The 14,310-nt window shown below is 43.1% G+C and overlaps 1 protein-coding gene across 1 annotated transcript in view; it reads right to left on the minus strand.

Annotated features, from left to right (window-relative positions):
- The window catches only part of LAMC1 (laminin subunit gamma 1), a 123,005-nt gene that overhangs the window by 41,756 nt on the left and 66,939 nt on the right, over positions 1-14,310 (minus strand). The window contains exons 2-4 of the mRNA XM_022593315.3: positions 7,968-8,272; positions 3,405-3,535; positions 1,196-1,362 (exon numbers count right to left, since the gene is read on the minus strand). Of these exons, the coding sequence (XP_022449023.2) occupies positions 1,196-1,362; positions 3,405-3,535; positions 7,968-8,272 (603 nt within the window). The remainder of the gene's footprint in view (positions 1-1,195; positions 1,363-3,404; positions 3,536-7,967; positions 8,273-14,310) is intronic.

The raw sequence follows: 14,310 nt of genomic DNA on the forward strand, positions 1-14,310 counted from the left end.
CTAGTGAGAAGCTGGATATAATGTCACACTTGTTTTTTTCCCATAATGTTCCTGGACAGACTCAAAATATGACATCATTAAGCAGATTACTTTTCAAACACATGTGTACATTTATTTAGATGTCACACCTTAGGAGTATTTCATTTTTCCTTTTATCAGCCTTTATCATGTAGTTTCCAACACTGGATATTACAGTTCAGTAAAAGAATGAAAGAAGTTCAAGTGCTTAGGAATGCTAGAGGAGGCTGTAAAATTTATCTGAAAATCAGGAATTTGTTGAGAAAAGAAAAGTTGAATAAGAAAATCTGCCGTAGGCAGCTAATGGAAACAGTCATGAGTCAAGATATTGGTCCTTTTTCAAGGTTTCTGCCAATAATTCCTGCAAGTTCAGAGTGTCTTCCTTCTTATTCCCTTTATTACCAAGAGGATACGATAAGGAATATTTATAAGGACATAAGAAAATGTTGCTGCTTTAAAAGTTTCTCACTTTCAAGTCCTTGGCAAATCATGATTACATGGTTTCATGATTTTTCTCCTGAGATTCCTTTCTCTATCTCTTCAGAATAAACCAAGACATTATGAAGGAATAAACAATGTGTAATCTTTTTCATTTTACCTCTTCCTAAGAATACTAGGCTCTACTCTTCCTCCCAGAGCCACCCACCTCTGCATGACGGAAGTAGGAAATCCTCCCCATTGTGCTCTTTAGTGAGATAAAGAAAAAATAATTTTGATAAATAATCCATCGAATAGCAGTCTTAGTCTAGAGCTCATCACACCTGACAAATGTTCATCAACAATCCTGGCTGTTCGAATAAATGAGCATTGAAAGCAAGAAGGATATTTTAAAGGGCAACAAAGAAAAGACTGGAGAAACCATATTTTAGAGTAGGCAACCCCAGCCCAGTATTTAGAGCTAAGCAAAGGCCAAACCTTGAAGATGCTGCTCCCATTCTGTTATGTGTGTTCATGAAGGAAACATAAAACCAGCACAGTTTACGTCTGTGGCCAATTGCCCGCATCTATGATTTTCCTTTGACGTGCATGCAGGTTATTCTACACTCTCAAATTAGGGAAGAAGCTCTGTCTTCCAGGCTTTTCCTTTCAAGGAGGAATCAAAGGAAGTCACCCATTCCTTCTCCCACCTCTGAAGTCCTCAAGACAATTCAGCAGACGAACACCAAGGGGCACTCACGCAGGCATTCGCTGGCACTCTCGGCAGTCGCCCTCCTCCACGGCCGGTCATTGAAGAAAGGAAGGCACTTCTCACAGTCTACTCCGTAAGTATTATGTTTGCAATTACACACCAGCTTGTCAAATTCATTCTTCACGCACTCGCTTGCATGTCCGTTACATTTACACCTGGGGAGAGAAGAGACCCTTAAAAGAATGAAACACCTATGAAGCCCTGAAACGGATGCAGAAAAGGGATGTACACAGAGAACTGAAAACCACCTCAGGATGTTTTTGAGTTTACCACTCAAAACTGTAAACTGAGGAACTGAGCAAGATTAAGTAATGACTGTGTGTTTTCAGGTATGAAGAAAAATCAAACAAGACAAAAAAAAAGGTAGCTTTATTTAACAGGGGATGGGGCATTAACCAGACATGAGAAGAAAGTCCCCCAACAATTTCTGAGGACATCTGTAGGACCATTTCCTGAAGTGAAATGTGTGCATCTCAAGAGGCAGCCAAGTGTAGTGGTTAAGAAGAACATGGACTCCAAGGCCAGGCTGCCTGGGTTCGAAACCTTGCCCTGTGACTTACCAATGGAACTTAAACTCGGTGCCTTACCTGTAAAATAGGGAGGATGATAATACCTGTTTCATGGAGTTATTGAGAAGATCAAGAGGTTGCTATATGTATGTGCCCAGGACTGTACAGGCATATAACAAGTCAATAAATTTCAGCAGTTATCTGCCATCATGATTTTAAAGTATTTGATCTGAAGACAGTGAGAGACAGATACCACACCACCATATGGATCTCCGGTAGACTGACATTCCCTCGGGTTGTTTGGGGCAAGAATCCTTGAAGGAGCCTCTAGATGCAGGTACTACCATAAACTAAGGACTCATGGAAATCCCCATGAATACTAACACGCACTCTGGTGCAGAGCCATTACCCTCACTCGCTCTTTAAAGATGGCAGTCAGTTCCACAGCTTCAATCACCACCTAATAATACACTCAAACACTTCTGAAACACCTACAGTGCACCAGGATGAATCCCAAATGTATATCTCCAGGCCGCCTCTTTCTCCCAAGCTCCTGTCCTTGACTGCTGCACAAATTTAGATGTCCTCCACGACTTAAAACTTTACATTCTACAACTAAACTCACCACCTTCCCAAATGAGCTCATCTTCTCCGTTTATTCTGTTAATGATACCACCATTCTCCTGGTCACTAAACCTTCAAAATCACCTTTGACCAAAATCCTGATAATTCTTCCTTCATAAAATGCACCTAAATGTTTCTTTCCATTCTGCTGTCACCACCTTAATGTCAGGTATTTGGTGTCACCTAACACCTAGATGACAGCATAATAACAGGAATATAAATTCTCTTGATCATATTCTACTGTTACCTTGCCTGCAGCTCATCTTCCTAATCTACTGTGTTGAAATCATAGCCCTAACAACAAAAAAAGTACATGATTTCTCATTGGTTACAGTTTCCATCAACTTTCACTGAGCATCAATCCCATACCAGGAACACTGCATACAAAAATAATGCTTCTGCTCTTGAGACTTCATAGTCTACTACAAGGGGAGGTAAGTCCAAGATTCCTGGCTCACTGTCTAAGGTCTCTGGCTACCAAACTCTCTGGTTTACAACTCCACAAATTCATATAAGATTTTCCTTAAGTCAAGGAGGTTTAAACGCTTCCAACTCTAAACTTTTGCTCATGACATGCACCCAACCCTCCTGCACCCAACCCAGACATCCTCTCTCTCCTTATCTAAACCCTACCTATTCTTCGACGCCCAGCTTAGATTCCATCTGTTTCTCTAGCCTGACAGTCCTGTAACTATTCTCTGACATATGACATCTCTTTATCTAAAACGCTTGATGGTACTAGTATTTAACTTTTCGCATATTCATACATCGCCTGCCCCATTCACCTGTAGGATCCTAGAAGGTCAGGTCCTTCTCAGTAAGTGAATGTCAGACTTGCACTTCCTCAGTAGCGTCATAGTGCCTATCATAGAGCTTTGCGCTTAAATGCTCAATAAGAATTCACTAATGTGTTGATTTGACAAGGTTTTAGAAAACCTAATTACTTTGTTTCCAGGATAATGAGGTCCAAAGAAACATTACTAATACAGTTGTAAACAAGTTGCTACATTCACTTCTACACCAAAGCTCCAATCACTTTCAAGGTTATTTAATGGTTTACTTACCTACCACCCACAGCGAAATCAGAGATTGCATAATAATAGGATTTGAGAACTTTGGGGTCATTAAACACTTCATCCCCAAAAGTGTTCAGGCGATTGAGTGTTACTCTGATGTCAGTGGCAGTTACCCATTCCTGTCAGAAAACAAAAACACAGAAAAGATAGGTAAAGGCACTGAAGGTAAGAGACATATATGTGACAAAATCTTCTAAACAGTTAATGTATCATTTAACTCATGTCCTCTTCTGGCATTAAATCTATTATAACACTCAAGGACTCCTTTCATTTCTTCATACTTGAATTTCCTTCTTGACTCTTCCCTTCTTTGATCTAAGTTGTTACTTTACCACTCAGAGTCTCCCGAGGCAGGAATAATATTAGTTTCTTCACAAGGCTGTAGAGAGGCTTAAGTGAAATATGCTTTTCAACGCTCAGCATGCATTAGGTAGTCAACACACGTCTCGTCTCTCCATCCTGTACCCACACCCCAAAGCCAGTCAAGAGAAGCCAGCACAGAACTCACGAAGTACCACCACTGTATCAGATACACTGGTCATTGCCTCCTCCTGCCCATCTTGTACCATCTCCCTCTCCCTCTTACCCCCTCCACTACGGACAGATCTGGGAGACACATCCAAGCACAAAGCAATCAATCATTACACTGGCCTGAACCAATCAGACGTACTTTGTCTTGACCCTTCCCAAATGTCACTTCTCGTGAGGCATTCCCTGGCCATCCTATCGAAAATTGCCACCCCCTGCAACTCCCTATTTCCCTTCCCTATTTTAATTAAACTGCCTGTTTCCATCACCACCACCTGCCCACCCCACCACTGCCACCACCAGATTATAAGCCCCACAGGGCAGGAATCTGTTTTGTTTTGTTCACTGCATTTCACTAGTGCTTAGCATATAGCTGGTGCTCAAGTAACATTTACCGAGCAAATGAACAGATTTGAGGAAACTCCAACTGATCAAGTCGGTAGGTATACCATAATGGCAGAGGACAAGAATGAAGGTTATACAGCTTTCCCCTCGGTTTTATGAGATCTAAGCACTTATAATAAATGCCCTTTCACTGAGCTAATTTTAGTCAGATGTTTACATCTGTAGTAGTTGTAACAATTATCCCAATGAATCATGTCTGCCAGTGTCCACAACCTGTGTAGTCCCTGTATACGCTGATTCTAGGCTTGGGCGTGTGACTTGCTTTGGCCAAGGAGACATCAGCAAATGTGACACAAGCAGAGGTTTAACAAGCATGTGTGCACTGGGATTTACCCTCTTGGAATACTTCCTCCATCACATGAAGAAGCCCCCTTGAGGATGTAAGACCACAGGGAGAGAAAAACCCAGCTCCCAGCTGACCTGCCAGGGAGCGAGCCCAGGCCAACACAAAATCATGAGAAATAATAAATCACGGTTGTTTAAAACCGTTAAGTTTTAGAGTGGTATATTACATAAAACTACCCATATATACCATGGCCACTTACTTACTTATTTTATTTTTTGGCCACACCCCATGGCACGTGGGATCTTAGTTCCCTGACCAGGGATCGAACCCACCACACCCCGTGCAGTGAAAGCACGAAGTCTTAACCACTGGGCTGCCAGGGAAGTCCCCCATGTCCACTTTAAGTCCTCTTCTGGGACTGCATATCAGCATTACCTACGGAGACGTTAACCAGCACGTGCAGAGCTGCAGGCGTCTATGTTTTCAGAAGGCTTCACGTGAGACTGGGAAGCACACCCCTGATTAAGAATCCCTGCTTACACCAGGCCAAACACCTGGCATGTAGAACAACACAGAGAGCTCATCAAGGCTAATCTCCATGAAGCCTTCATGTATAATTAGAAAGGAGAAGAGATGATTTCACCATATCCAAACTTGGAACTCCAATAACAACGCCCACTCATGGCCACAACGTTAGGAATCTTTTAGTCGTCTGTAGTGTAAACAGCTAAACATATCTCTGTGTTTAATGCTTATTATATCTTCGACAGCCTCCATCTTTATCACAGCTCTCCTGGAATAAAAGCTTCTCAAGAGTTGAATCTAAGTTTTTTTGTTTTCTCCATAACAGGCATCTTAAAAAGAACAGACTCTAGAACTAGACTTTCTACATTTTGAATCCCAGTTCTGCCACTTAAAACTGTGTGATTATGTATATGTATAACTGATTCACTTTGTTATAAAGCAGAAACTAACACACCATTGTAAAGCAATTATACTCCAATAAAGATGTAAAAAAAATAAAAAACAAAAAACCTGTGTGATTTGGGGCAAGTGATTTTATCTTTTCTGGGCCCCTGACTCCTCATCTGTAAAATGGAGAAAATAAAAGTATCTACCTTATAGAGTTATTGGGAAGGTTAAATGTGTTAATACATTTAATATATCTAAAGGGTTTAGAAAAATGCTTGTCACATTGTGGCACATTATAGTAAGTGCTACAATAAATGCTAATTATTATTATAAATCACTGCATGCTTAGTAATATTCATATACATTGAAACCGGGAAGGTTTCTTCTGGGAGATCACAACTTTTAGAGGGAGGCACAGGGAGCAATGAGGGCAGAAGCCAACTGCCTCTCTCCTCACTGTCAGATCGGCTACAAGTCGTATCAGTCAACCCTCCTTGGCAACTGTATATCAGAGCCAGAGCTCTTACATCCAGAGACGCATAATTAATGTTTCTGCATAATGATACCAAACGACCAAATCTATTGCAGATGCCCACAGCCTTTTGCCACATTTAGTCTTACAAGTTTCTGTGGCATGAAGAGTTAAGAAACGCCAGAATTCCTATAGCTGGGGGAACTGCTTTCAAGACAGGCTGACAAGGCATACAGTTAGCAAAGGTGCCAGAAAACCACAGTCACATCATTACCTCACTGCTTTTCCCTACTGACTATACTATTCCCTCCCCAGGACAGTAAAATACAATAATTTGTGTAGGAAGAATCAAAGTTAGAAAATGTGTGCCAGTTGACCAACTTAAAGAGTATTTATAGATCACTTCTGCCCTAGGTAATCTGTCTCCTGCTTTTTCATCTATCGAAGTCAGTTATTCTTTCTGCCATGTATTTTGAACATACCTTACCGCCTTCGAAAGAAACATTTTCTGAAAGACCTTTGCAAACACACTCATTGCTCACCAGAACCCTCAGAGCTTACCAAAATCAAGATTTATGATCTCCCAGCAAACTACATAAATACAATGGAAGGGAAGAACTGGACCCAGCGAGAATATATTCTCATCTTTTGCCACTGTCCAAAGCCACATGGCCAAATTAGACAAAGGGTCCTTGTACATAAAAAGTTCCAAAGAGAAAGAATGAGGGAACACAAAGGCATAAGGCCCAGAAAAACAGGGAGATTCCCTACTTAGAAGTCACAACAGCTTTTCATAAAGTATACACAGCGTCTGCAAACCCACATCCAGTCTTTCTTGTCTCAGCGAATTAATACAGACTGTCCCCATTTAAATGTTGACTCCAGCCATGTGACAGAAGCATCTCCAGTCTGTGTGAATGTGCTGAGTATGGCATGACACGCATCTGACTCTCCATAATCAAACAGCCAGAACATAAGAAAACGTCACAGACATCTAAGCAATACAGCAAGATTCCAAATTATAGTGTATAAGGAATAAGCATACGGCATTTATGAAAAAAGAAACCTTTAATTCTTTCTATTGCCATATAGGGAAAAGTTTCTATCACCATTCTTAAGCAATATACCAGGGTTACCTAAATTTATATCTTGTCACCAAAACCAGTGCTTTTAGGTTATGAAGAGTTTTCATAGTGATTGGCAACAGTACCAGACAAACCCAACCAAAATTTCCTTGTACAATAACAAAGGAAGGTAGAGTTCTTAAACATCTTGCTTCAGTTGTTCCCTCTTCCTAATATTAAAAAATAGTTTTCTGGGCTTCCCTGGTGGCGCAGTGGTTGAGAGTCCGCCTGCCGATGCAGGGGACACGGGTTCGTGCCCCGGTCCGGGAGGATCCCACATGCCGTGGAGCGGCTGGGCCCGTGAGCCATGGCCGCTGAGCCTGCGCGTCTGGAGCCTGTGCTCCACAACGGGAGAGGCCACAGCCGTGAGAGGCCCGCGTACCACAAATTTAAAAAAAAAATAGTTTTCTTATTTTGTCAAATCAAAGAAGAGGTATGACAGGATACAAAAAAATTTGGTAGATTCATTCAAATACCCTCCTTCAAAAGGAAGGCAGAAGCAAAATGTTTCCACTGCAAGTACAGAGACTCAAGTCAAAATTGTTCAACATTTAAAAAAATCTGTAAAATTTACATCCCAGAATACACGTGCATGAAAACTAAGAACAAACATCAACTGGGCAGCAGAAATAAAACCACTTTCCTTCACTTATTAAGAGTACACAGGAGAGCAGAATAAAATCCAGCTGTCTGTCCTGGTGGAGTAGGTGCTATTCCTACCCCTTACTTCAGAAGTGGGACCACGGTCCCCCACTACAATGATCTTCCTGCATCCTGCATATGGAAGAACTGACTGGCTGCCAAGACAACCGCTAGGTGCCTACCTGCAGCACAGGGCTATTGTCAAAGTTGTAGGCACTGGGCCTTCCTTCCAGGGTTGAAAAGGCCACGTTGCCCCCAGTGAGAGGGGAAATGTCACTGAATTCATCTGTGCACAAGGCCTGCTGCTCGTCCCCTCCCGTCCTGATGAAGCCTCGGTTTGCCTTCGAGTAGGTGTTCTCGCAGGAGCCGCTGTAGTACTGGTAAGGGACCCAGGGCCCCTCTTCCCGCGTGCGCTTGTAAATGGCGAAGCTCTCCGGGCGGCTGGTGTGGAACTTGAGGCGCACGTATGTGATGTCAAACGCTTTTCCTGTGGGGCAAACACATCGATGTCCAGAAGTCATACGTACGAAGCAAAGAAACCCCCTCTATTCCCACTTTGCTTTGGAACTTGACAGAGAAAGAGGATACTAACCAACCTGTGCACACTACGCTAAGAGGGTTCCAGAACACAACACATTGGCTGTGTCTGATAGGCTATTCTAAGCCTGGAAACAGTGCGTGTTTTCCCACAGAAATAAGGTATAGCTGCACTCATAAGTTGGCTCATAAAAGCCCATTTATGATGTGTGTTGTTAAAATTTTGGTTGCCATGAAAAATGATAGCATGTATTATGTACTTATATTGTTAAACAAAAATAAAATTGAGTGAAAATGAGCATTTATCCTTAATGCCGGTGCTTCCACAAAAGCTTAATTAAAAGATAGAAAAGAAAATATTTGCTGGCTTTCTAAATGGGTCTTCTGGTCACTTTCAAGATTTTTAAAAATTCGTTCTTTATTAATTTTAATGTTACTTCTTGATGCAGGAAGAGTATCATCAGCACTATTCTACTCACTTACCAGGTTAAGAAAGAGAAATCTGAGAAAGAGTGAAGGACGGGGCTTCCCTGGTGGCGCAGTGGTTGAGAATCTGCCTGCCAATGCAGGGGACACGGGTTCGAGCCCTGGTCTGGGAAGATCCCACATGCCGCAGAGCAACTAGGCCCGTGAGCCACAACTACTGAGCCTGCGCATCTGGAGCCTGTGCTCCGCAACAAGAGAGGCCGCGATAGTGAGAGGCCCGCGCACCGCGATGAAGAGTGGCCCCCGGTTGCCACAACTAGAGAAAGCTCTCGCACAGAAATGAAGACCCAACACAGCCATAAATAAATAAATAAAATTTAAAAAAAAAAAGAGTGAAGGACAGTGATTGAGATACGGGGGCAGGGACTACAGCAGGAAAGAAGAAAAAAAATTCCTCTAGTAGCTGACAAAGAGATGACAAAAAAAAGAGAAAGAGAGAAGAGAAAGGCGATTTAAAGAAGCTGTGTTCGTTCAAAAGAGAATATATGAGTGCTGAGCAAGAAAGGACAGCAACAGGGAGGAACGAACGGGCTGTCATCCCTCTGGAAGAAGAGTCACTGCATCAGGCAGCTCCCTGCAGCAAGCAGAACACAGCCTGACGGCTGGGACAGCTTGGTTGCCAGCCAGCAGGATTTCAGGTGGGTAAAAAAGATAATGTGCAGCTGTTTTTAAACACCATTCATTCACAGATTGGTCTTTCTATCTCTGACAATATCTATATTTTGCTGCTTCTATGTTATAATGAAGATCACGGTTTGTCAACAAGTATTTATTGGGCACAAGTACATGCTCAGTCCCATGTTATATACTTTGGGGGACAGGATGCACTAGACATAAGTGGTCCTTGAACTCGAGAAGCTTACAGTCTCTTCTGTCCAAGTGAATCAACTTCACAGGAAGAACCACCCTACAAAGCCCACAGAAGAGGAATTCCTGCACTCTCAGAAGTGTTGAGGAGAGACTTCTGCCATTCTCTCACTTCCTCACACCCACTCATCCCCAGGGGAGAAGAAGTGTTGCTCACGTGTGGCCCAGAATCTCCTCAGCTCTCTCCTAGCTGCCACCCGAGTCCCTCTCTCTCCTCTCCCTCACTCCTCAGTGCAAGACAGCACCTCTGACACTGCGGGGGAGGCCTGCTGCTGTCCTGCTACTCGATTCAGGACTAAGTGCATGAGTTCAGGTGGGGTGGGGCAAAAGGCCCATGTAAGCTATATGCCCAGGCTCTGTTCTTCAAGCCAGTTTTACCTGTAATAAAACTGATATGATGAGCCATATCTGACTCCATTTCCCAACTGGTTCAGATCTTAAAAGAGGGGTTTGATTAACTGTCCCCCATATAATGAAACATTCACACGCATAAGATCTTGAACATAAAGATGTATGGTATGATGGAAAAAACACAGGACTGGGCATTATGAGACCTAAGTAGACATCCTGGCTCCTTCAATTACTAGCTGTATGATTTCTGTTCGGTCATTTTCTCCTCTGTAAAAATGAGGGTGATACAGACATAGAGAACAGACTTGTGGTTGCCAAGGAGGAGGGGTGGGTAGGGGAGGGAAAGATTGGGAGTTTGGGATTAGTAGATGCAAACTATTATATATAGGATGGATAAACAACAAGGTCCTACTGTATATCACAGGGAACTACAGTCAGTATCCTGTGATAAACCATAATGGAAAAGAAGATAAAAAACAATATATATGTATAAACTAAATCACTTTGCTGTACAGCAGAAATTAACACAACATTGTAAATCAACTATACTTCAATAAAATTAAAAAAAGAAAATGAGGGTGATAATCCCTGAGCCTCCTACCTCAAAGAGTTGTTGGAAGGTCAAACTAAGATCTTGCATATACCTGATTCATTATAAAAGGCTATACAAACATAAGGCATTATTATAATACGGTACAGAAGAGAATTCGTGAACTAGGATCCTGGAGATGTTCACACACAAGAGCCTGATTGTACAAGGGCCTACCTGGTATAGTTGCCAAAGAATATTTTACAAATCCAGATCTTCTACCTAGGAGGCAGTATAACACTTTGTCTGGACACAGGTCATGCAAATACAGTTTACAACCTTCTTGTTCAAAGAATGCAAATTTAACCTGTATCTCTTTACTGTGTCAAAAACGTAAAGACGTCATCTTTGAATGAAGGCGAGGTTATAATACAGTATCGATGGCATTCCAGAGACTATCTAAAACATTCTGGAATGGTAAAACAATTTAGTTTCACTCATGAGTAAGTGGCTTGGGATGTTCAAAGGCTTACTCACTAATCTGTGGATTACAGATTACCCTTGCTTTTCTATTTTCTCTGTCTACATTTCTGCCATCTCATTGTTCTTTAGCAACCCAACCTACAGGAGAATGGATCAAAGGAGAAGAGGTAAATGGATCAGGGTATCCTGTGTCCCAGACAAACATCTGCACCACAAAGCCACACACTGAAAGAAACAGGCATATGTGGTCACTCAGTGTCGGCACAAACACAGCGATGGGTGGCAGAACGTCAGAAAAGCCACTCCGCTAGCATTAAACTTTGAAGCACTCTAGCTTGCTGCTGCTGGCGCTGCCTCACCATGCCTCATTTTCAGAGCTGCTTTTTTCATTCTAACTTATAGCTACAGTTGAAAGAGGTAGAGGGCTCTGTGGCAATCTGTAAAGGGGGCTCACACATTCCACACAACAAGATGGCCATGTGCGTGACCTTCGACATTGCAGCCAGCCCAGTAGTGGATACAGATCACTGCAATTCCATGTGATGAGTGCTATGACAGGGGAAGGACATGAGGTTTTGGGAGCATGGAGGAAAGTCACCTAACCCACATCTATAAGAGGCCAAGAAATTTTCTAGAGGGAGTGACATCTAAATCCAAGACCTGAGGAATGCAGAGGAATTAGCTAGGCCAACAGAGATCAGTCATCCAGGCGGATGGAATAGGATGTATGAAAGCCCAGAGAACACAGAGGAGTGGCCACTGGAGGACTCAGAGGCGTGCAGTACATCTAGAACTGGAGAGAGTGGCTGCAGATGAGTCAGCTAGCAAGCACAGCACGCCAGGCCTGAGGCCACGCTAAAGAGCAACTTCAACTTCCTCAGGCTGATGGCAAGCCACTGAAGGATTTACATCAGGAAATGTATGATCAGGTTTGATTTTTAGAAAGATCATTCTGGCCACTGTGTGGAGATTAGGTTAGAAGGGACAGGACTAAAGGTAGAGAGAATATTTAAGAAGATGTGGCGGTAACCCTGGCCGACAGTGGCTGAACTAAGAATAGGGACAGCTGGAATAGAGAAATGAACGGATTTGGGTGACATGTAGTTAGCAGGCTTCAACAGTAATTTGTAACTGATGGAGGAGAGCAGGAATCATTTCTGAAAGCCTTCTTTACTTTTACCCTATTGACATTCTGTTTCACTGCCAAAGCTTCCTTTATGCATTCCACAAGGTGGAAGGATTGAGAATAACATGCAGTTTTCTAGTTTAAAAACAGCCAAATGGAGAGATGTACCATCCACTGAAATAGAGAACAAAGGAGGTTAAAGCAAAATTGGAGGCAGAAGTGGAGGGCAGGATGGGGAGATGAGTTCCATTTTGGAAACACAAGATTTAAGGTGTCTGTGGTCATCCAGACAAGAAAAAATGTCTAGTAGGGAGCAGCTGGATGTAAATAGTCTGATGGCCCAAGAGAGACATCTAAGTTAGAGCTACAGATTTGGGATTCATTAGCCTGTGGATGGATAACGAAGATGTGGTATCGCTGAGACCAATGAGGTCAGAGTGCTGAGTGAGGAGGGAGCTGACTTTTAGGATCATGCTGAGGAGCATAAACATTTAAAGCACAGCCAGAAGACGAGGCAACAGAGGAGACTATGAAGACCAGAGGGAGGAGGGCAAGTAAAAGACAACACAGAATATCACAGAAGCCGAGAGGGTGAAGAAGGAAAGAATCAATGGTGTTTAAATCTGCTAAGCGAATAAAGTAAGATAATGACTAAGAAGCGTCCAATGGCTTCAAGCCACAAAGAGGTCATTGAGGTGCTGAGTGAGAGCAGTCCCACCGGCAGCGATCTTGCTGGGTTGGAACTGAGTGTGTATGGTAGATAGGACGTGGGAAGGTAGACACAGTGAGTGTAGCCAACCTGGTATGACATCTGGCTAAAGGGTAGGAGAAAAAGAAGATGACGGTAATTGGAGGGGATACGGGGCCAGGGGAAGATTTTTCCCTTTTTTTGTGAGAGAAGTTACAAGGCTGTATTACATGCTGTTGTGCTCCAGTCAGCAGAAAGAGAAAGAATGACTGTGGAAACAAGGCGGGGAAACAAGAACGTGATTCAGCACTGGTGAAAGGACTGGCTCCATAAAGGAGAAAACCTGCATCCTTGCTTTCTACCTGGGTGCAAATGTAAGTGATTTAGTAGGTTTTAGAGGATGGAAGTTGAAAGAGTTCTAACTGATGACTTTATTTTTTCTGTGCAGTGAAAATCAAGGGTACCTGCTCAGGGGCTGAGGGCAAAGCCAGTGGGGAATATCTGAAGAGAGTGTAGAGGCACGATAGAGACTAGCAGAAAGCTGACTAGAGAGAAAGGCTTGCTGGGCAGAGACAACGCTGCCAGGATGAGGGTACGGACATCTTCGTGGAGGCGTGATTTTCTACAGCAGCACTTAGCACCTCCTGTACAGGGTCAATGGAAGGACAATAAGGTAGCGGGATTGATGTAACTCCAAGGAACTTAGAATCTAACCTGAATAAATAAGGAAGCAAATACAGAAAACAGAGTGGAAGAGTCATGGCTTGAATATCCTGTGTTATCTGAAACTACCTGTAATCATGGATAATCAAGAACTGAAAACTGAAGGAGCTACTTTTTATTCCATTAAACAACTATAGTCGAGACCTTCCATGTGCTTGTTCACACACTCTCTCTCTCTGAATACACTTCTCTACTCTTTATCTGTCCATCCTACTCATTTCACAGTTGACAGAGTAAGAAGAGCTAGTTAAATGGCAAATGAACAGAAAAGAGGACTAGGTCTCCGTTTTTCCAATGATAGCGACGACACTACCTTCATACTGTGGGGGCATGCAAAAGTAGACGAAGGACTTTAAAGGAAAGGAGCCAAGCCAAACAATTAAGAAAACCAGTAAGTACACGTCTGGAAAGTATTCCAGCAACTCTACAGCTAGAACATCTTTCCCCTTCACCTCACGTTCAGGCACATGAAGACTAACCATGGGGCTTCCCTGGTGGCGCAGTGGTTAAGAATCCGCCTGCCGACGCAGGGGACACGGGTTCGAGCCCTGGTCCAGAAGATCTCACATGCCGCGGAGCAACTAACCCCGTGCGCCATAATGACTGAACCTGCACTCTAGAGCCTGCGTGCCGCAACTACTGAAGCCCGTGTGCTCTAGGGCCAGCGTGCTGCAACTACTGAAGCCCACACGACTAGAGCCCATGCTCCGCAACAAGAAAAGCCACCACAATGAG

This window comes from Delphinapterus leucas, chromosome 1, assembly GCF_059928025.1.
Source record: "Delphinapterus leucas isolate spDelLeu-1000000601 "Yukka" chromosome 1, BTC_Dleu_Yukka2, whole genome shotgun sequence".
Classification (NCBI taxonomy): domain Eukaryota; kingdom Metazoa; phylum Chordata; class Mammalia; order Artiodactyla; family Monodontidae; genus Delphinapterus; species Delphinapterus leucas.